This window comes from Sciurus carolinensis, chromosome 4 (assembly GCF_902686445.1).
Source record: "Sciurus carolinensis chromosome 4, mSciCar1.2, whole genome shotgun sequence".
Classification (NCBI taxonomy): domain Eukaryota; kingdom Metazoa; phylum Chordata; class Mammalia; order Rodentia; family Sciuridae; genus Sciurus; species Sciurus carolinensis.
In genome coordinates, this window is record NC_062216.1 from 173,478,890 (window position 1) to 173,499,933 (window position 21,044).

At 45.2% G+C, this 21,044-nt stretch overlaps 1 protein-coding gene across 3 annotated transcripts in view; it reads left to right on the plus strand.

The window, feature by feature from the left end:
- The first annotated feature begins 935 nt into the window (after positions 1-935).
- The window catches only part of Gtse1 (G2 and S-phase expressed 1), a 31,102-nt gene continuing 10,993 nt past the window's right edge, over positions 936-21,044 (plus strand). The window contains exons 1-6 of one of the 3 annotated variants that reach the window (XM_047550909.1): positions 936-1,108; positions 14,455-14,509; positions 14,619-15,243; positions 17,201-17,371; positions 18,275-18,389; positions 19,697-20,077. In XM_047550909.1, the coding sequence (XP_047406865.1) occupies positions 1,087-1,108; positions 14,455-14,509; positions 14,619-15,243; positions 17,201-17,371; positions 18,275-18,389; positions 19,697-20,077 (1,369 nt within the window). In that variant the 5' untranslated portion in view covers positions 936-1,086. The remainder of the gene's footprint in view (positions 1,109-14,454; positions 14,510-14,618; positions 15,244-17,200; positions 17,372-18,274; positions 18,390-19,696; positions 20,078-21,044) is intronic. The other 2 variants (XM_047550912.1, XM_047550911.1) reach the window with 2 other exon arrangements.

A 21,044-nucleotide genomic window follows, 5' to 3' on the forward strand; every position in this document is an offset into this window, starting at 1 on the left:
CCCCCCTTCCCAGCAGACATCGCTAGGGCCACTGGGATCTAGCACCCAGAGGGCAAGGCAGGAGTGGAGTCACTAAGGCACGGATCATGGGTTCCAGTCATATCCTCTCTTTTGTCTGTGAATCAAACAAAAGCCCAGCTCTTGCAATTCCATATTTAGTGCAGGTGACACTAAATGGCCACCACCCCAGGGAAGGTAACTGAACACTTGGTGCTCCTGGGCTGGTGGGGCCAACAAGGCCAGTCCACGGGGTGAGCAAAACACAGAGGAGGTGGACGGCAGATCCAACCCAACTCTCCTTTGAGACTTCCTCTATCCAAGCCGCCTCCGGACTTCCCTGTTCCTGGAACCAGGAAATCCTCTTCTTTCTGAAACTAGCCTGAAGCTGGCGTCCTGTTACTTGCCACCCAAAGGTTCCTGGCAGATGTGCACCTGGGTGTACCTGTCACCACCACTGTTCTCCAGTTAGGTAAGATTCTGAGCAACAGAAGGAATGCAACTCGGAAGGGAGCCACGCCAAAGGCTCAGGGTGGGAAAGGAAAGGCAAAGTGTCCCAGCACATCGATGCCCCAGGCTGCTGTGGGAGCCTCCAGATGCAGAGGCGTCGGGGACGCCAGGACACGCAGAAGGGCGGTGAATCAGGAAGGCCACCCTCCTTCGCGCTGCCTGACCACCCCACACTCCCAGCCCTGATTCCACTGCCCTTGGCGAACACCCAGCAGCTTAGCGTTGCGGCCACGAGGCCGGGGCGGGGCTCCAGGTCGGCAACTTCCGGGCGGGAGTGTCCGCGCGTGCGCAGTCAAGCCGACGCGCAGAGTAGTGCGCGTGCGCGCCGGGCTCGCTTCCGGTGCTCTGACTTCAACTCCCAGGGTGCACCGGGCGGCCAGCCCTGTTCAAACTGGCCAATCGGCGACCCTCGCCGCCCGGCGCCGCGTTTAAACCCTCGGCGGAGGTGCAGCGTCTTCCGCGGCCGGGCGAGGTGAGGTGAGGGCGAGTGTCCGCGGACGGCGGGCGGCGCGCGTCTCCGTGGGCCCGCGCCCCACTCACGGCCGCACTTCCTCCGCAGGCTCCTCCCGGGAAGCCGAGATGGACGCGGCCGGGGAGGAAGGTGAGCGCGGCGCAGGGGTTCAGGGCGCCGGGGCCGCAGGGGCAGGTGTCCGCCTAGAGTCCCCCTCGCCCGCAGGCTCCCTCGTGGTGGGCTCTCCGACCCGTGGCCGCACGGACCTGCACATTTTCCTGTTGGTCACTGGCGTCTGCCTCCTAAGACTCGGTGAGGCCTCGAGGACCGTGGGAGCGAGGGCGCCTGGCCCGAACCTTCTTTCTTGTTCCCTCTTGTCTGTTGGTTGTCAGATGAGAGGCAGAACATTCCCCGAACGGTAGCTGCCCCTCGTCAGCCCTCGGGGAAACCCACGGGTGCCCAGGCTCCCGTACAACGACACAGCACTTGCATGTAGTGGAGGCGTGCCCTCCCTTATGCTTTAAATCCTATTTAAAATGCCCGCTACAACATGAATGCGGTGTACGCAGTTATCAGTCGGTATTAGGGAATTAATGACGAGAAGAAGTCTGCAAGTTCAGGACTGGCTCAGTTATAAGTCAGGTATTTCCAATCCACAGTAGGCTGTGTCCACAGATGTCGAACCCAAGGGATGCAGAGGATGGGCCAACTGTAAAGTTTATACCCTCTTGCGGGGCGGGTAAGTACTGGGGATTGAACTCAGGGGCACTCGACCACTGAGCCACGTCCCTAGCCCTATTTTATATTTTATTTAGAGACAGGCTTTCACTGAGTGGCATTGTGCCTGTCTTTTGCTGAGTCTGGCTTTGAACTTGGGATCCTTCCGCCTCAGCCTCCCGAGCTGCTGGGATTACAGGCGTGTGCCACCGTGCCCGGCTTATACCCTTTTTCTCTTAAAGCATTTTGACATCCTTTTACCTTTTGTTCCTGAGGACAGTAGGTGAGGCAGTTGGACAGCGTACTGCCGTGCCCTCAGCATTTCAGTTTGCAGAAACCTCCTAGAGACTGCGAATCATCATTGCTTCTTCATCCTGTCTAGGAGGCTATTTGTTTCTGCACTCACTCTCTCCTTCCGTTGTGCCCTCCTTTCAAATCAGTACCTCTGCTGAACCTCACTGCTCAAGGGCTTCACCCCTTCTTTGCCCTTCTTCACCTCCTTGTTTTAGCCTGTCCATTATTTTACACTCATCATCCACATGAAGGTACGTTCCCTTGTCCCACTTGTCCCCCTGTCTTCTCCCCTGCCTCTCCATTGCTGTTCCTTGCTCAGAGCCAAACTTCCTTCTTTATTTGTTTTGCTATTCTCCTCCCTCAACCCCTTCCATCCCAGCTTCTGTCCACGCCCCTGCAGTCAAGCCGCTTTTATCAGTTACTAAAATTCCACATTGCCAATTCTTTTTGTCATTTTTCTGTCCTAATTTAGTCCACCAACTCTCCAATAACATTCCATCTCCTTTTCTTCTGGAAACTTTCAAGAAACTCTTGGTTTTCCTCCCCTGTCTGGCTGGTATATTGGCATCTCTTTGCAGGTTCCTCTTCTTCCTCGGCTGTCTTCGCAAGCTGATCGCCCCTGGACCTGGCCTGGGACCTCTTTGTACTTTCGCCCTGGGGGTCATCAGCAACCCCTGGATTTATGTCTGTCTGCTCTGTGGAGATGCTCATTTTCAGCTCTCTTCTGAGCTCTGGTCTTGGATAGCCACCTGTTCGGCATCTTCACATGAATGGTTGGCACCTCAAACTCAGTGGTGCTCCCTCTCCAACCCTAGTCTTTACTGGTGCTTGTTTGTCTTTCCCAGCAAAGTAAGTGGCCCCTCTGTTTACCTAGCTGTGCAGGCTGAGAACCTTCCACACACATTCGGTCCCCAATTACTCCTGTTTCCACCTTAAGAATGTATTTTTTAACTACTCTCTTTCCAACTCCATCCAGATGCCACCACCCTGTTCTCAACCACCTTACCTCGCCTGCACCTGCTTGCTTTTCACTTTGCCCAGAGTTTTAGTGAGCTTTTTCATTGTTGTGACCATAAAACCAGATGGGAACCACTTAGAGGAGGAAGTTTGTTTTGGCTCACAATTTCAGAGGTTCAGTCCACAGTCAGGTGACTCTAACTCTGGTCCTGAGGTGAGGCAGAAGAAAGTCGCTGAGGACAGGACAACAAGGAAGTAGGGAGAAAATATGACCCCCATAGCTACACACCTGTGTCCCACCTCCTCCAGCCACACCCTGCCTGCCTGCATTATGAAGGGTTATGGAAAATAAGATTCCTATAGGACAGCTCCCCAAGAAAAATGGAGGGACGGTGTGGCTCGGGAGAAGGGAGAGGGAATTGGCCAAACATTAAGCCTCTCCCAGTGCATTCATTCCTGTTAACAACAGGCCCTGAAGGAAAGGGGCAGATACTGAATGCTGGACCCTAAATCTTGACCTTCCCCCATGGCAAATTAGTCCTAACTGACAATGGGCAAGATTTGAGTACTCATCCCTCAGGTCTGGTTTTAATCTGTACAACTAGTCCCCGATGGTCAAAACTGCACGTGCACTGTTTCCAATGATCACATCTCTGTACCCTCTAAAACCAAAATCCCTTCTGTAACTGACAACCATTTTCCCATCTGGAAAACGGGCCCTAACGATGTCGGAGTCTGTGAAGGAATTGAGGCTTCTTTGAATCCGCTGAGGTCTGCCTCCCATCCTTTTGCGCTTACAGTTAATAACCAGTTAATCCACTGCCACGGATTAATCCGCTGCGTTAATCCGTGGCAGTGGATTAACGCACAGATTAGGTTACGGAGCTCATAATCTAATCATCTCACCTCTGAGAATGTTTGCATTGTTTCACATGAACTTTTGGGGGACGCCTCACCTAACCCATAACAGCCATTACGTGCATTTGCAGTTGCCACCTTGTTTCTGACACTGCACAGCAGCCAGGGAAATCTGACCCTTAAAAAACAAGTTGGATTTTAACACTCATCTGCCGAGAGCCCTCCGTGGCCTTGTGTTGTTCTTGGATAAAATGGAGGCTCTGCACCCTGGTCACAGGCCCTCTTCAGTGTTGCTGTAGCTGTAACCTCTGACCAGTTCCTCAAGCACACTTTGTTTAGTTTCCTCAGAGGTGTCCCCTCTTCTGTGTTGGCTTCTCACAGTGCTGCCAGGTGCATGCCGGAGGGCGGATGCCATGTGTCCAGAGTCTGCCTGAAGACTGCTGCTCATTGGTGCTCCTGTGACTGAGAGTGATTGAGTCAGCCCGCCCAGACTGGGAGAGGCTGGCGTCTAGCCCACGGTACTTTTTTCCACAGTAGACAGTTGAGGGTGTCTAGAAGTGACCTATAAAATCAGTTTCCTAAGTTGAGATTATAAAAAGCGAAATATACCCCTCTCATCTTTGTCCCTTGGTCACCTCCTCGCCCCCTCCAAAAGTCATTGATGTCATCAGTGTCTTGTATCCCCTACTAGATACACTTTGTGCAAATGCCAGCCAATATGTAGGCAGTGTCAAGTTTCTTCTGCCTCCTCACTGTCCTGTGTCTTAATGGATCTTGAGGATTGTTGTGTCAATATAAAAGGAATGTTACTTTTTGTACCTATGCAGTGTTCCACCACAGGGTCAGATTGTAAATTGTCTTGCTGTTTCAAATGCTACTGCTCTTTGGAAGATGTGCCTGGAAGTGGGCTTGCTGGGTCCAAGGGCATGTGCAGTCTTCCTGGGACAGTCCTGCCCAGGTGGCCTTCTGTCTCTTTCCCCACAGCTTTGCCATCAAATGTTGCTTTTTGCCAGTCTTATAGATGAAAAGTCAAGTCTTAGGGAAAGTGTCTTTTCCAGTACTCTTTATTTTTCAGAGACTGAACTTCTTGTTGTATTTAAGAACATTTTTTTTTATTTTCTGTGAAATTTTCCATTTTTCCATTAGGTTGATAGTTGTGTTCTTAGCACAGTTAGTACCTAAAAGTTCTTAGGTACTTTTATAAATTAGCCGTTTGTGAGATCAATTGCAAATACTATTTTTCCTGCTTCTTGTTCCTCTTAACTATGCTCATTGTGATTTTTGCCACTTAAGAGATTTTACAAATTTATATATTTGAAAATCAGTTTTTTATTTTGGGGCTTATGGTTTGGTGTCATAGTTAGGCCTTAGTACTGAGATTTCAAAGCAATTACCTCTTGTTCCTTTCAGGTTTCTTTTTTATTTTCAATTAGTCTTTAATTTATTTGGAATTTGTCCTGGTATGTTATGATACATGGATCAAACTTTACTCTGTTCCCATTATGTCTTGTAACTGTTCTTTGTGTATGTGAAGGATGTTGACTGCCATGTAATAATTTTGTCCTTGGTAGTAGTATTTTATCCTTTTACTATTTATAATAGCTTTTAGTTGATTTTCTGAGTCCATAACCATAGCATCTGTGCACTGTGAAAGTTTGTCTCCACATTCTTTCCTTTGTCTGATCATGTTGGTTAACATGTCCAGAACAGTAAGCATTGTGGGCTTGGAGACATTGCCTCGTGCCTGGCTTTAATGGACTTGCTTCTGTAGCTTTCCATTAAGCCTAACACTGGCTTGTGGACTAATACACGTAGATGGTACTCAGTCCCTGATACTGTTTGTTAATATTGCTAAGGATTTTTTTCTTTTTGGGTAGGTGATAAAATAATATCTCTTGCCCACTTGAAGTTAGGATTGGCTCAGGTGACTTGCTTGGCCAATGAAATAGGAGTATGGTGTTTTGTGTCCCTTCTGGGTAAATGTCATTAAGAACCAGCTTGGAATTTGCTCTTTCATCTTTCATGGAAACCAACTGTGGTCCTGCTGGTGGAAACTCAGTCAGCCCAGCATCTGAAGTGGGGAGGCCATGCAGGGTCCACCTTACCCTTGGCAAACATCGTTTGAATGAGAAATTATGTCTTCATTGTTTAGGCTGGTTAAGCTTTGGGGATTCTTTGTTACATCAGCATTAAGTTAACCTATCCCAACTGATAAGGTACATTTGCTTCTGTTTTAGGAGGAATACTTTTGATGTTATCCCATTGAACCTAATTTTAGCTTTTGGGTTGAGATGACTATTTCCTTGTATGATAAAATGCATCTATTTTTATTAAGAGCCTTTAAAATCAAGAATATATGTTGCCTTTTAGCATATGCCTCTTCAGTGTGTATGGAGACAGTCACAGTTTTCTCTTTAGTTCTAGTAATATAATGGTTATATTGCTGCATTGTGTTAAATTAAACCATATTACACTGCTGAAATGAAATGAGTGTGGCCCTAAAGCATTATTAGTCTTTTAACGTGCTGCTGGATTCTCCTGCTGTTGTTCCTGTTGAGGATTTTTTTTTTAATTATTATTTTTTTAGTTGTAGATGGGCACAATACCTTTATTGGGTTTATTTTTTATGTGGTGCTAAGGATCAAACCCAGGGCCTTAGGCGTGCTAGGCAAGTGCTCTCCCACTAAGCCATAACCCTAGCCCTGAGGACATTTTTGTCGTAGTGAGGCTGGTCTCCTTCTACCTTTATTGAGCAAATGTCACAGGTTTTTGGTGGTAGTGTGCTTGCTTCATAGAAGAGGGTTACCAGGTTTATTTCACTGTCCTCTGGAACAACGTAAATAATATTGGAATTCGATGTTCTTTAAGCTTTGATAGAATTATCCTATGAAACCAACAGGGTCCCCCCCTCCCCTTAGGATAGTTCTGTAATGTTTCTCTAGTTATTTTGTGATAATTGAACTACTAGGATTCACTTGCTTTCTTCTGGACTCAGTTTTTTTTTTTTTTATTAATTTACTTTTATTGTAAACAAATGGGATACATGTTGTTTCTGTTTGTACATGGAGTAACAGCATACCATTTGCATGTTCATACATTTACATAGAGTAATGATGTTTGATTCATTCCGTTATTTTTTCCTCCCCCCCCACCCCTCTCACCTCTCTTTTCCCTCTATACAGTCCCTCCTTCCTCCATTCTTGCCCCCTTCCCACCCCCCATTATGTGTCATCATCCGCTTATCAGTGAAATCATTCCTCTTTTGGATTTTTGAGTTTGGCTTATCTCACTTAACATGATATTCTCCAATTTCATCCATTTGCCTGCAAATGCCATAATTTTATTATTCTTTATAGCTGAGTAATATTCCATTGTATATATATACCACAGTTTCTCTATCCATTCATCAATTGAAGGGCATCTAGGTTGGTTCCACAGTCTGGCTATTGTGAATTGAGCAGCTATGAACATTGATGTGGCTGTATCTCTGTAGTAGGCTGATTTTAAGTCCTTTGGGTATAGGCCGAGGAGTGGGATAGCTGGGTCAAATGGTGGGTCCATTCCAAGTTTTCTAAGGAATCTCCACACTGCTTTCAGAGTGGCTGTACTAATTTGCAGTCCCACCAGCAATGTATGAGTGTACTTTTTTCCCCACATCCTCTCCAACACCTTTTGTTGCTTGTATTCTTGATAATCGCTATTCTAATTGGGGTGAGATGGAATCTTAGTGTAGTTTTGATTTGCATTTCTCTTATTACTAAAGAGGTGAACATTTTTTCATATGTTTGTTGATTGCTTGTAGATCTTCTTCTGTGAAGTGTCTGTTCATATTCTTAGCCCATTTGTTGATTGGGTTATTTGTATTCTTGGTGTAGAGTTTTTCGAGTTCTTTATATGTTCTGGAAATTAGTGCTCTATCTGAAGTATGAGTGGCAAAGATATTCTCCCACTCTGTAGACTCTCTCTTCGCATTGATAGTTTCCTTTGCTGAGAGAAAGCTATTTAGTTTGAATCTATCCCAGTTATTGATTCTTGCTTTTATTTCTTGTGCTATGGGAGTCCTGTTAAGGAAGTCTGATCGTAAGCCAACAAGGTGAAGATTTGGACCTACTTTTTCTTCTATAAGATGCAGGGTCTCTGGTCTGATTTCAAGGTCCTTGATCCATTGTGAGTTGAGTTTTGTGCAGGGTGAGAGATAGGGGTTTAGTTTCATTCTGCTGCATGTGGATTTCCATTTTTCCCAGCACCATTTGTTGAAGAGGCTATCTTTTCTCCATTGCATATTTTTGGCACCTTTGTCTAGTATTAGAAAATTGTATTTATTTGGGTTTGTGTCTGTGTCCTCTATTCTGTACCATTGATCTACCTGTCTATTTTGGTGCCAATACCATGCTGTTTTTGTTACTATTGCTTTGTAGTATAGTTGAAGTTCTGGTATTGCGATACCCCCTGTTTCATTCTTCCTGGTAAGGATTGCTTTAGCTATTCTGGGTTTCTTATTCTTCCAGATGAATTTCATGATTGCTTGCTCTATTTCTGTGAGGTACGTCATTGGGATTTTAATTGGAATTGCATTGAATCTGTATAGCACTTTTGGTAGTATGGCCATTTTGACAATATTAATTCTGCCTATCCAAGAACATGGAAGATCTTTCCATCTTCTAAGGTCTTCCTTAATTTCTTTCTTCAATGTTTTGTAGTTTTCATTGTAGAGATCTTTTACCTCTTTGGTTAGATTGATGCCCAAGTATTTTATTTTTTTTGAGGCTGTTGCAAATGGAGTTGTTTTCCTCATTTCCCTTTCAGCTGTTTCGTCGCTTGCGTATAAAAATGCTGTAGATTTATGTGTGTTGATTTTATAGCCTGCTATTTTGCTGAATTCATTGATAAGGTCTATAAGTTTTCTGGAGGAGGTCTTTGGATCCTCTAAATATAGAATCATGTCATCCGCAAATAGTGACAGCTTAAGTTCCTCTTTTCCTATTCGTATCCCTTTAATTTCTTTAGTCTGCCTAATTGCTCTGGGTAGAGTTTTGAGGACAATGTTGAATAGAAGTGGTGAAAGAGGACATCCCTGTCTTGTTTCCGTTTTTAAAGGGAATGGTTTCAGTTTTTCTCCATTAAGAATGATGTTGGCCATGGGCTTAGCATAAATAGCCTTTACAATGTTCAGGTATGTTCCTACTATCCCTATTTTTTCTAGTGTTTTGAGCATGAAGGGGTGTTGTATTTTGTCAAGCGCTTTTTCTGCGTCAATTGAAATAACTATATGAGTCTTATCCTTAAGTCTATTGATATGATGGATTATGTTTATTGATTTACGAATGTTGAATCATCCTTGCATTCCAGGAATGAACCCCACTTTATCGTGGTGCACAATTTTCTTAATATGTTTTTGGATACGGTTTGCCAATATTTTGTTAAGGATCTTTGCATCCATATTCATCAAGGATATTGGTCTAAAATTTTCTTTCCTTGATGTGTCTTTTCCTGGTTTGGGTATGAGGGTGATATTAGCTTCATAGAATGAGTTCGGTAGGGTACCCTCCTTTTCTATTTCCTGGAATACTTTGAGAAGTATTGGAATGAGTTCTTCTTTGAAGGTCTTGTAGAACCTCGGATGAGAATCTGTCTGGTCCTGGGCTTTTCTTGGATGGTAGGTTTTTAATGGCTTCTTCTATTTCATTGCTTGATATTGATCTGTTTAAATCATGTATGTCCTCCTGGTTCAGTTTGGGAGGAGCATATGTCTCTAGAAATTTGTCAATGTGTTCAGTAGTTTCTATTTTGTTGGAATACAGATTTTCAAAGTAGCTTCTCATTATGTTCTGTATCTCAGTGGTGTCTGTTGTGATATTTCCTTTTGCATCATGTATTTTAGTAATTTGAGTCTTCTCTCTCCTTTGTTAGTGTGGCTAAGGGTTTGTCTATTTTGTTTACTTTCTCAAAGAACCAACTTTTTGTTTTGTCAATTTTTTGAATAGTTTCTTTTGTTTCAATTTCATTGATTTCAGCTCTGATTTTAATTATTTCCTGTCTTCTACTACTTTTGCTGTTATTCTGTTCTTCTTTTTCTAGGGCTTTGAGCTGTAATGTTAGGTCATTTAGTTGTTGACTTTTCATTCTTTGCTGGAATGTGCTCCATTCAATGAATTTTCCTCTTAGTACCACTTTCATAGTGTCCCAGAGATTTTGATATGTTGTATCATCGTTCTCATTGACCTCTAAGAATTTTTTAATCTCCTCCCTGATGTTTTTTGTTATCCATGTTTCATTCAAAAGCATATTATTTAGTCTCCAGGTGTTGGAGTAATTTCTCTTTTTTATTTTCTCATTGATTTCTACTCTCGGTCCATTATGATCTGATAGAACACAAGGCAGTATCTCTATTTTTTTGCATTTCCAAAGGGCTGCTTTGTAGCGTAACACATGGTCTATTTTCAAGAAGGTTCCATGTGCTGCTGAGAAGAAAGTGTATCCGCTTGTTGATGGATGGAATATTCTATATATGTCTATTAAGTCTAGGTTATTGATTGTGTTATTGCGTTCTATGGTTTCTTTGGTTGGATTTTGTTTGGAAGATCTATCTAGTGGTGAGAGCGGTGCTTTAATGTTGCCCAGAATTATTGTGTTGTGGTCTATGTGATTCTTGAAATTGAGAAGGATTTGTTTGATGTACAGGGATGTACCATTGTTTGGGGCATAAATATTTACTATCGTATGTCTTCCTGATTTATGGTTCCCTTAAGCAGTATGAAATGTCCTTCTTTATCCCTTCTGACTAACTTTGGCTTGAAGTCCACTTTATCTGATATAAGGATGGAAACCCCCGCTTTTTTACTGAGTCCATGTGCGTGGTAGGTTTTTTCCCATCCTTTCACCTTTAGTCTGTGGATGTCTTTTTCTATGAGATAAGTCTCTTGCAGGCAGCATATTGTTGGGTCCTTCTTTTTAATCCATTCTGCCAGTCTATGTCTTTTGATTGATGATTTTAGGCCATTAACATTCAGGGTTATTATTGAGAAATGATTTGTATTCCCAGTCATTTGGCTTATTTTTGGTTTTTAAGTTGGCTTGGTTTCCCCTTTGAGTGGTTTTTCTCTAAGGTAGTTCCTCCCTTTGCTGACCTACATTGTTTTTCATTTCCTCCTCATGGAATATTTTGTTGAGAACATTCTGTAGTGCAGGCTTTCTATTTGTAAATTCTTTTAACTTTTGTTTATCATGGAAGGATTTTATTTCATCGTCAAATCTGAAGGTTAGTTTTTCTGGGTATAGGATTCTTGGTTGGCAACCATGTTCTTTCAGAGCTTGAAATAGGTTGGTCCAGGCCCTTCTAGCTTTTAGAGCCTGGGTTGAGAAGTCGGCTGCTATCTGTATTGGTCTCCCCCATATGTAATCTGATGCTTTTCTCTCGCGGCCTTCAAAATCCTATCTTTATTTTAAATGTTAGGCATTTTTATTATAATGTGCCTTGGTGTGGATCTGTTGTGATTCTGTGCATTTGGTGTTCTGTAAGCCTCTTGTATTTGATTTTCCATTTCATTCTTCAGGTTTGGGAAATTTTCTGATATTATTTCATTGAATAGGTTGTTCATTCCTTTGGTTTGTATCTCTGTGCCTTCTTCAATCCCAATAATTCTTAAATTTGGTCTTTTCATGATGTCCCGTAGTTCTTGGAGATTCTGTTCATGATTTCTTACCATCTTCTCTGTTTGGGCGACTTTATTTTCAAGATTAAATATTTTGTCTTCATTGTCTGAGGTTCTGTCTTCCAAGTGGTCTAGTCTTTTGGTGATGCTTTCCATTGAGTTTTTTATTTGGTTTATTGTCTCCTTCATTTCAAGGATTTCCGTTTGTTTTTTTTTTGAGAATCTCTATCTCTTTGTTGAAATGATCTTTTGCTTCCTGCAGGTGCTCTTTCAGCTTATTGATATTATCATTCATTGCCTGCATTTGCTCTCTTATCTCATTCTTTGCTTTGCGAATCATCTTAATCATGTATAATCTGAAGTCCTTTTCTGACATTTCTTCTAACCTACTGTCATTGGATTCTATTAATATAGAATCTAGATTTGTTTCAATCATTTTCTTCCCTTGTTTTTTCATGTTGTTCATGTATCTTCCCCTCTAGCAGTGCAGATCTGGGGTATTGCAGATTTCCCGCTATAGGCTTATAGTGACCCTATAGGTTTCCAAAACCCTTTCTTTAAGGGGAGATCAATATTAGCAGTGCCCAAATCAGACACTATGCAATCCTAGACCAAATAGTCCCTATGGGGACAATACAAAATTGTCATAATAAACAAAATGAGTTCAAATATTATCTTCGGTAAAACAAACAGGTTTGCAATAAGGTCTACAGTTTCTAATAGAGGACAAAGAGGATGCAGAGGGATGTAGAATATGGCTGTTAATGGGATAAGAAAAGAATATACAGAAGTTCTAGAAAATAGAAAGGGTGAGAGTGTAATCAAAAGAAATTGGATGTTATCATGCAAAAAAGGGAGAAAGAGACTCTGAGGGAACAGGTAAACAAAAGGAAAAGAAAGCAAGAAAAGTAAAGAAATAAAAACTTAAATTTTTTTAAAATGGAGAAAAAAGAAAATCTACTGTATAACAGTCATATACAAATGAAAACTCCCAGTGTTCAGTAGCCTGATGCATGAGAGGTACCTGACAATGAGCTTCAAGCCTCCAGCAGGCGTCTCAGGATGGGATTTGCCCCACCTAAAGATAGCAGCTCCGGCTTCTGGGATTATCCAATATGGCCGCTCTGGCTTCGAAATGTGTTGGCAAATGGGGAGCCGCAGCTCAGGGGTGGACGTGGTCAGCTGGAGGTTCTGGAGTGGGGGTGCGGTTGGTCCAGCAGGGGTCCTGGAGTTCCGGTGTGTTTGGTGTGGTTGTGGGATCCTGGAGGCTGGGTGCAATCAGTTGTTCTGGGGTTCTGGTGATAGGGCGCAGTCATTTGGTCTGGGGGTCCTGGTGGCAGGGAGCAGTCAGTCAATGTGAGGGCCCCAGAGGCAGGGAGTGATCGGTCGGGCTGAGGGATCCTGGAGACAGGGCTCAGTCAGTCTGGCCAGGGGTCCTACAGGGCCTGGCTGTTGTCTCAAAATGGCGGCAGCCACGTGTAATCAAACCTGAAGGTACTGTATCAGTCTGGACTCAGTTTTATAAAAAAACTTGGATAATTTTAGTAGAAAACTAAACAATATTTTCCTGGAAAATGATCTACTTAGCCTTCATGGGCTTATGTGCCCAAAGCTGAGGAAACTAGCTTATGAACCTTTTCACTTCCTCTCTGGTGGTCATTTCTCTTTAATTTATTCTATGTGTTGGTGCTGGAGCTTGAACCCTGGGCCTCATATGAGCTAAGCTTTTGCTCTACCACAGACCTACACCTCCAGCCTGTCTATATTTTTCCTTGATTAGGTAACTAGGGCTATTTGACTGACTAGGATTTAATTAGGTACTAGTGTATTTTCAAATTCTGATTTATTATTAAGTATTGTTTATTAAGATAAGTGCATTTCAGTAACTGTTAAGTGTCCAGGCCCTTAGCTGGTCATTGGGGAATTTGGGGTGCATAAGACATTTGTTATCTTGGAGGAGCTTTGAGTCCTGCTGGGGCCAGAGAGAGCCCAGAGTGTCCAGGCTAGTGCAACCGGAGGTAGGGGTCAGGTCCAAGGCCCTTGGGAGCTGTGGCATGGGGGCTGCAGGTGGGGAGCAGTTGCCCCAGTTGAGGGACCCACTGACCCAGAGCCTGGGGTGTGTTAGAGGGAACTGGGTGAGTGGACAAGGCCAGCGAAAGCTGTGAGGGGAGTACGGTAGGGTGGGGTGTTAGAAGCACTTTACCTGGGGGTTCTGGAAGGACTCCACGGAGTGCTGGTACCAACAGATACTTGAGTCCCTACTCCACATTTCAATTGTATTTGGAATTCTTGTTGAAAGGCGAATGGGTATTTTGTGGTTTATAAGAGGGGAATTTAGCCACCTGTAATACCAGTAACTGAGGCAGGAGGAGTGCAAGTTCAAAACCAGTCTCACCAACTTAGTGAGGCCCTGTCTCAAAGCAAAAAATAAAAAAAGGACTGGGAACGTAGTTCGGTGGTTAAGCGCACCTGGGTTCAGTCCCTGGTTCTAAAAAAAAGGGAGCGGGGAATTTAATTCTCGAGGAGCTTTAATTCTAGAGGTCTTTTAAAAATGTCCTATACCTGAAAATGACTTAGCTCATCTTTTTAAAAGCCAGTTGAATGATTCAGTGAAAGCATGTTAGAGTATGTCACAAAAACAAGGCTCTGTGCTTTTAGGGTGGCTTAGCAAACCCAGAATGGCTGGTGCAACTTAGAAAAGGAAACGAAGGGCTGGGGTCATGGCTCAGTGGTAGAGCACTTGCCTAGCATGTGTGAGGCACTGGTTCTATTCTCAGCACCACATATAAATAAAGTCCATTAACAACTATAAAATAAAATTAATTAATTAATAAGAAAGGAAGAAAATGGGTGGGGGGGAGAAAATCTAGAGTGCCCTGTGAAGATACCACTACATTAAAATGGGAATAGGTTACACTTTGTGGGGTGAAATTTCCTAATGGCCCTGCTAGCTGAGAGACTGGTAATATTTTCCTATGTCACCTCAATCCTAAAATAACTTGACATTATTCCTCCCAGGTGTTCTTTTGGCTGATGAAAAATTTGACTTCGATCTTTCACTGTCTTCTTCAAGGTAAACAAATGAGTCTTCTTCCCTTGCTTGGGACACAACCACTTTGAGTGAAGCTTTGACTTGAATGCCAGTATTATGAACCATTAATAATCCTTTTCTTTAAAAACAGTGCAAATGAAGATGATGAAGTCTTTTTTGGGCCTGTTGGGCACAGAGAAAGATGTATTGCTGCCAGCTTGGAATTAAGTAGTCAGATTGCTGCACCGCCTCGCTTGCCAGCATGTGACAGTGCCTGCGCTTTGAGCCCTCTCTCGGCAGAGAAGTTTGTGGAAGTGTACAGAGAGGCTCGCTTGCTGGCTTTGCAGCTGGAACGCCACAGCAGAGAAGAGGCCCAGGCTGCCGAGCCGGGAAGCTCTTCGAGCCAGGGCGTGGAAAGATTCATCCAGGAATCAAAATTAAAAGTGAAACTCTTTGAGAAAGAACAGGAAATGGAGAAGAGCCCCAAGTCACTTAAAAGAGAGACATACTACTTGTCAGACAGCCCCTTTCAGGGGCTGCCATCCTCTGGGGAGCCCCTGTTCCAAGCCTCCCCCCAAGCCCTGCCCAGTGCTCCTGTTCAGGTGGGCCCTGTCCTGACACAGGGTCCGCCCCCCTCCTCTCGTCCTTTGCTAGGGGAGCCAGCTGCTGTCCACCCTTCGGATCAGGCAGTACCTCAGAAGAGGGTTGTCAGCAAGCTGCAGCTGCCTCGAGCTTCATTTGTGAGAGGACGGCACCTGCCCAGCGCCATAGAAAAGGTAGACAAAACTGTGTGGTGCAGCTGTTCCTGGGGACCCAGGCACTCCTCGCTTCTCGGCTTCCCATCCACACCCTGCCATGGAGACCATGCAGGGAAGGCCTGGAGGCACAGGATCTCTGAGGGTCCAGAGCATGGGATGGGAAGATAGCAGTGTGGCACTGAGAAGCAACAGCTTAGGAATACCCGCTCCCAAGTGCTGTTCACAGTGGCATCTGTTACAGCACTGGGTGTTCCACCCCCAGGCATGCATGTGTTCTAACCAGCACCCTCTTCCAAAAGTTCCTCCTCCAGTGACCACTAGGCATGTTCTTGACTGTGACTTAGTTTTACATTGCTTTCCACCTGGGCATTGAGTGGGGAAGTGCTGTCCTGGGAAGTGGTAGTTGACAGGTACACTCTGGAGAACTGGGGTCTGGGAGGCTTGTGGAGGGATGGACAGGGGAGGGTGGATTCCAGACCACGACCACAGCCTGCTTCCCAGCCTGCCTGATCCGCCTCTTGCTCTTCCTGTGGAGGAGAGGTCGGAGAGACCAAGCAGGGCAGGTTATTCAGGCCCTGCCACCCTTCCCAGTGCTGCTCTGCTGTGGGCAGCAGTGGTGGGGAGTGACACTGTGGGGTTGCCTTAGGGTGAGTGAGTGCAGAACACGCAGCAGGGACCTGCCTAGAAGTGCCCTTTCCCGTTTTTAAACCCATCCTGACTCTGATCAGAGACCTGACCTTAGGGTTTGTGAGCACAGCACCGATGCACACAGGCAGGGCTTGTGGTGTGGCACACGTGTACTTGAAACAGACCTTCACAGCAGCATTATTCCTAACTGCCCAAAGACTGGGTTGACCCAAGTCCATCCCTGACGACAGTGGAATCAAGACAATGGAATACTTTTGGCAATAAAAAGTTGCAGCACTGCTGGGCACAATGGTACATGCCTGTAATCCCAGAGACCAGGGAGGCTGAGGCAAGAGGATCACAAGTTCAAAGCCACCCTCAGCAACTAAGTGGGGGCCTGAGTGACTTAGCAAGACCCTGTCTCAAAATAAAATAGAAAAATGGGCTGGGGATGTGGCTTAGCAGTTAAGTGCCCTGGGTTCAATCCTCAGTACCAAATAAAAAGTTGCAGTACTGATACATGCTATTATACAGATGACCTTTGAAAACACGTTTAGTGAAAGAAGCCAGATGTAAAAGGTCACATATCATATGACCATTTAATGAAATGATCAGCAGCAGCAAACTGTAGTGGGAGCCAGAGGGGGTGGTTGCTAATGCATACGGGTTTCTTTTAGAATAACATGTTCTATAACAAGCTTATGTTGATGGTTGTAGAGAATTGCAAACATGAAAATCTGAGTGTAGACTTTAAAATGGTGGTTTTATGTTATGTGAAGTATAACTTGAGTGTTCAGATGCTGCAAGGGAAGAGTTGCTGCTGCACCTGCCACTCCCAGCTTATTAACTCTCCTTGCTGTTTATGTGAGCATGGAGAGTGGAAGGCCCTTGTCCCTAAGTATGTCAGGAATTCATTCTTTGTTTGACTTCTGGTCAGAAGACATGGCTTCCTGCACCAGAATGAGATTCATTGCAGTTGGGTAGCTTCTCTGGTAGAGATGACCGTGTCATGAATACACCTTGCTGTGTAGCATTTTAGAATTTACGTAGCTGGAACCAGTTTATGGTCATCTTTAGGTGAAGCTCTGACTGAGGAATAGCTTTAGTGGATTTCTCCCCTCTGCTCCATCTGCCTGGTGTTTTTTTATGCTGTTTTTAATAAGCCAAGTTCATCATCAGTGTGCACAGTTACTTGGTAAAGGATATGACCCTCACTCCTTTGCACCAGCTGATGAATTGAGCAGCATGGTAGATTTGGGGAGGAGAAGCAGGGCCTGGGGTCACTTGGAATTGAAGCCTCAGCATCTCTAAAGATGACTTAGTTCTCCCATTTCACATTAAAAATCAGCCCAAGACAGAGGTACCAGCTATTCCTTCCACGGTGAAACTCCTCAATGAAAAGCGATCTCACGGGGATGTGCTCCTGGACAAACCCAGCAAGGCTCTGGATGAGGTCAGCTTTCCAGCTCATGGAAGACACCTGGGCCAAGGCAAGCGATCACTCCCCGTTCCCAGCAAGGTGAGTTGGCCAGGGCCACAGGGGCTGTGTCTTGCCTGCCATCCATGGGAACAAGGTGGCAACTTTGTTTACCAGGGGTGTGAATTTTGATTAAAGTCAAATAGGAAAGTCAAAAGCTTTGTCCACTAGAGGCAGCTTGGTGAACTGACCTCAAAGTTGCGTGTGCTGGGGAAAGCCCATCTCAGTAATGGTAGGATGCTCCCTGTCTCCCTCACGAGGTCTCTGCAGAGGACATGGGTGCTGCTGTTTTGAGCTGCAGCTCCCCACAGGCATGGAGACTCCCACCTTTTGCCATTTATTTTCTGGCATCAAACTGAGCCATGTGTAAAGATCACTGGCATTCCCTCTTAAATTGCCACAAATTGGGCTGACAGCAGCCAATTTGGGGTATGAGTTGGAGCCCCAAAATCTACATTTCAATTAGTTTCCTCACATGTTCCTCAAGCCACGGTTGGAAAGACTGCACTTTGAGAAACACAGGCAGCCCTCCATGTCCTTGGTTCCCACTCCTGTGAAAGCACCAACTGCAAATTGAATGCATTCGGGACAAAAGCTGCATGTGTCCTGGACACACTTTGGCTATTTCTCTTGTCACGATTCCACTGCTTACTTCATGTAAGGCACTGCTGGTCACCTGCAGGGGCTTAAAGGTAGGGGATGTGTGCAGGTTGTATGCAATTACTGTGCCACTTGACATCAGAACTTGGACATCTGTGGGTTCTGGTATTTGCAGGGTCCTGGGGATAATCCCCATGGATACCATTACGTAATCATTAAAGTATTACAAATTATTTTAGAAGCCTACCTTGGCAGAAATAAGTACGGGTGGACAATGAAATCTTCGCTGATTCTGTTTTTTTTTTTTTTTTTTTTTTTAACATTTTGTCTCTGTTGGGGCTAAAGAAGACCCTGTTAAAGCCACCTGGCTATACTGGCAGTCTCACAAGGAAATCCTCTTCTTCTGGGTCTGTTTCCAGCAGCACATCCAGTGTGTGTGCGTCTCCAGCAGCAGGTAAAGGTGAGCAGCTGGTGGTTCATGCTCAGACCCACTAGTCAGATGAGGCCTAGAATGCTGTCCGTTAGGCTAATACTGTTTTCCTAGAACCTCCTGGCTCATCAGGATGCTGTTCAGGGCTTGCTCTGGGCTTTTTAGGCTGGCAGGGAAGATTCTTCATCCCTGCCCTGGGGTGCTTCCCTCCAGGAAGGAGATGGGTGACTTTAGTTAAGGGTCCATGTAATCAGAAAGCGTGCACGTTTTCAATGCTGAGATGCAGGTGGACGCTTGTTTTAGGCTTGTGTTCCTGGAGTCAGGCGCCCATGTTAAGACAGGACTGTCCTGCTCATTTGGGACATGTGTCCCCTGTGATTGCCGCATGTATTTTATTCCCTCTTGCCACAACTATTCAAATTCAGGCTCCCATGTTCATCTTGCTGAGCCAAAGCTGCCATCTAGTGGTAAAAGGAAGAATCACTTGTAGGCTGCAGGAAAGCATGTTTTCCTGCTCTTAAGAACTAAATCCTTCTCATGTTATATTTGCGATGAAGACTCTGGCCAGAGTCCACTGAGGGTTTTGTTCATGAGACGTGGAAAGTATGAACTCTTGAATTATACTGATCGTATTTCGAATCTAGACCCTGCCACTCAGTCATTATAAGAAATTTGAGTAGACACAGTGGCCACAGCTATAATCCCAAGAGGCCGAGGCAGAAGGATTATAAGTTTGAGGCCAGCTTCAGCAACTTAGTGAGACCTTGTCTCAAAGTAAAAAAAATTAGAAGGCCAGGGGTGCGGCTGAGTGGTAAAGCACTTGCGTGAGGTCCTGGGTTCAGTCCCCAGCTCTGCCAAAACAAACAAACAAACAAACAAAAACCAAAAGAGAGAAGTCTGTGTCCTGACTTTTACAACCAAGGTGACTTGGAAGTACTCTGCCAAGTTCCTGGCTCTTCTGTAGCACATGTACACATTCTGAAAATGGAAGCCCTTGGCCCCTCAGCAAGGTGTTTTGAGCTATATCTTGCCCCACTGATTCAGTCATCAGCACCACTCTTTTTTACTGTACTGTTGAGACGTAATAAAAGGCCAAAGGTTGGACCAACAGCAGCCAACTCAGGGGGTATGAGTTGGGGGCCCCAAGTCTACATTTCCCCCACGTGTTCCTCACCTAGCGGTGCGAAGACTACACCTGGAGAAGTTCAGTCAGCCTTCCATGAGTGGGGCTGCTGGTGTATGTATATTTCTCTCTTGTGCTTGGTAAACAGTGTGATGGTTCAAACAAACAAAGTGAGTTTGAGTGATGCCCAGTCTTCTTGTGTCTCCTCTTGCAGCTGAGTCAGGTGAACTCGCAGGTATTCCTGGCAGCAGCTCCCGGCCTCTGTCAAACGCCAGCAAGCCAAGCAGAATGGCATCGGCCATGCTGCGCCAGTCTCTGCCAGTAGCCCCCGCTGGGACTTCCTGCAGGCAAGCAAGGAGGGCCGACGCTGCTGAGTCCATGGCAGAGCAACCCCAGGCTCCCAGCACAGCCCCTCTCCCTCTGCCCCAGACCCCAGGAAGTGGAGGCCTGAGGCTGGACCCTAACTCCATTTTGTCACCCTCTTCTCAACCAAATAAAACTGCAAGTGTAAGAAGGCGAGCTTCCTATCTAAATTCCAAGACAAAGGCCATGCCCACCCCTTCAAATACATCTAAAATGCTCAAGTTTTCTATTGGTGAGTAACAGATAAACTTCAGTGTGTTTTAAAATATTGAAGAATCTTTTATTTTAAGTCTTGGAACATTACTCTGGGTGGGGGTGCTCTTGCTTTCTCGCTCTGCAGTCTTTGGGGAGTGCTCCGGTACCTACCACTCACGTTGGCACGGGTGACCAGGCCTGCAGTTCTCTGCGTTCGCTCTCCTGTGGAACATGCCACTGCTCAGGCTGCATTTGCGGTTCCTCTTGGTCACCCGTCTTCAGCGGTGTGGTTATCCTGCAGGGCCTGCTCCATCTTGGCTTCCTCTGCATCCTGTGTGACGGTGTTGCTTACATCTCTTGAGGGTCTTGGTTTTTCCAGCCTGTTTTCTAGTACTTCAGTTTGGATCGTTTCTCTTGTTACGTTCTGCAGAATCTAATCTGCTGTTACACTCGTCCAGTTAGATTTTCATTTCCAACGTTAGTTTCTCCGGTTCTTGTGGTACTTATGTTTTCCTTTAGCTCCTTGAAAGTATTTAAAATGGCTGTTTTGAAATCTGCTTCTAATCCCATCTTCCCTGTCACTTGGGGGTCTGTTCCTGCAGACCTTTTTCCTGGTGATGGTCACATTTTCTTGTGGCTCACATTATCAGTTGTACACTTTCAAATGTCTGGATTGTGCAGAGCTTTGGTTTGGCAGCAGTGAATGTGCAGCTTAACCTGGTCCCTTCCGTGCTTCCTTTGAGGCTTTGCTGGGGCAGGTCTGGAAAGGTGCTGGCACCTGGCATGTCCAGGCTGCGCCGCGAATGGCTTGGCCGAGGCCTCTGCTGACGTGCTGTGCTCTGCCAGCTCCACTCCTGGTTCCCAGTGCTGTTCTTGCCCTGCACCTGTGTGCTGCCTGCTACTCAGCCAAAGTGCAAGGTTCCACTTTGACTCTAGAGCCCTCTGTAGCTCCCTCCTCTCCAGCCCTCTGCCCCTCAAATCCCAGCCACCTTAGCCCCCCAGAC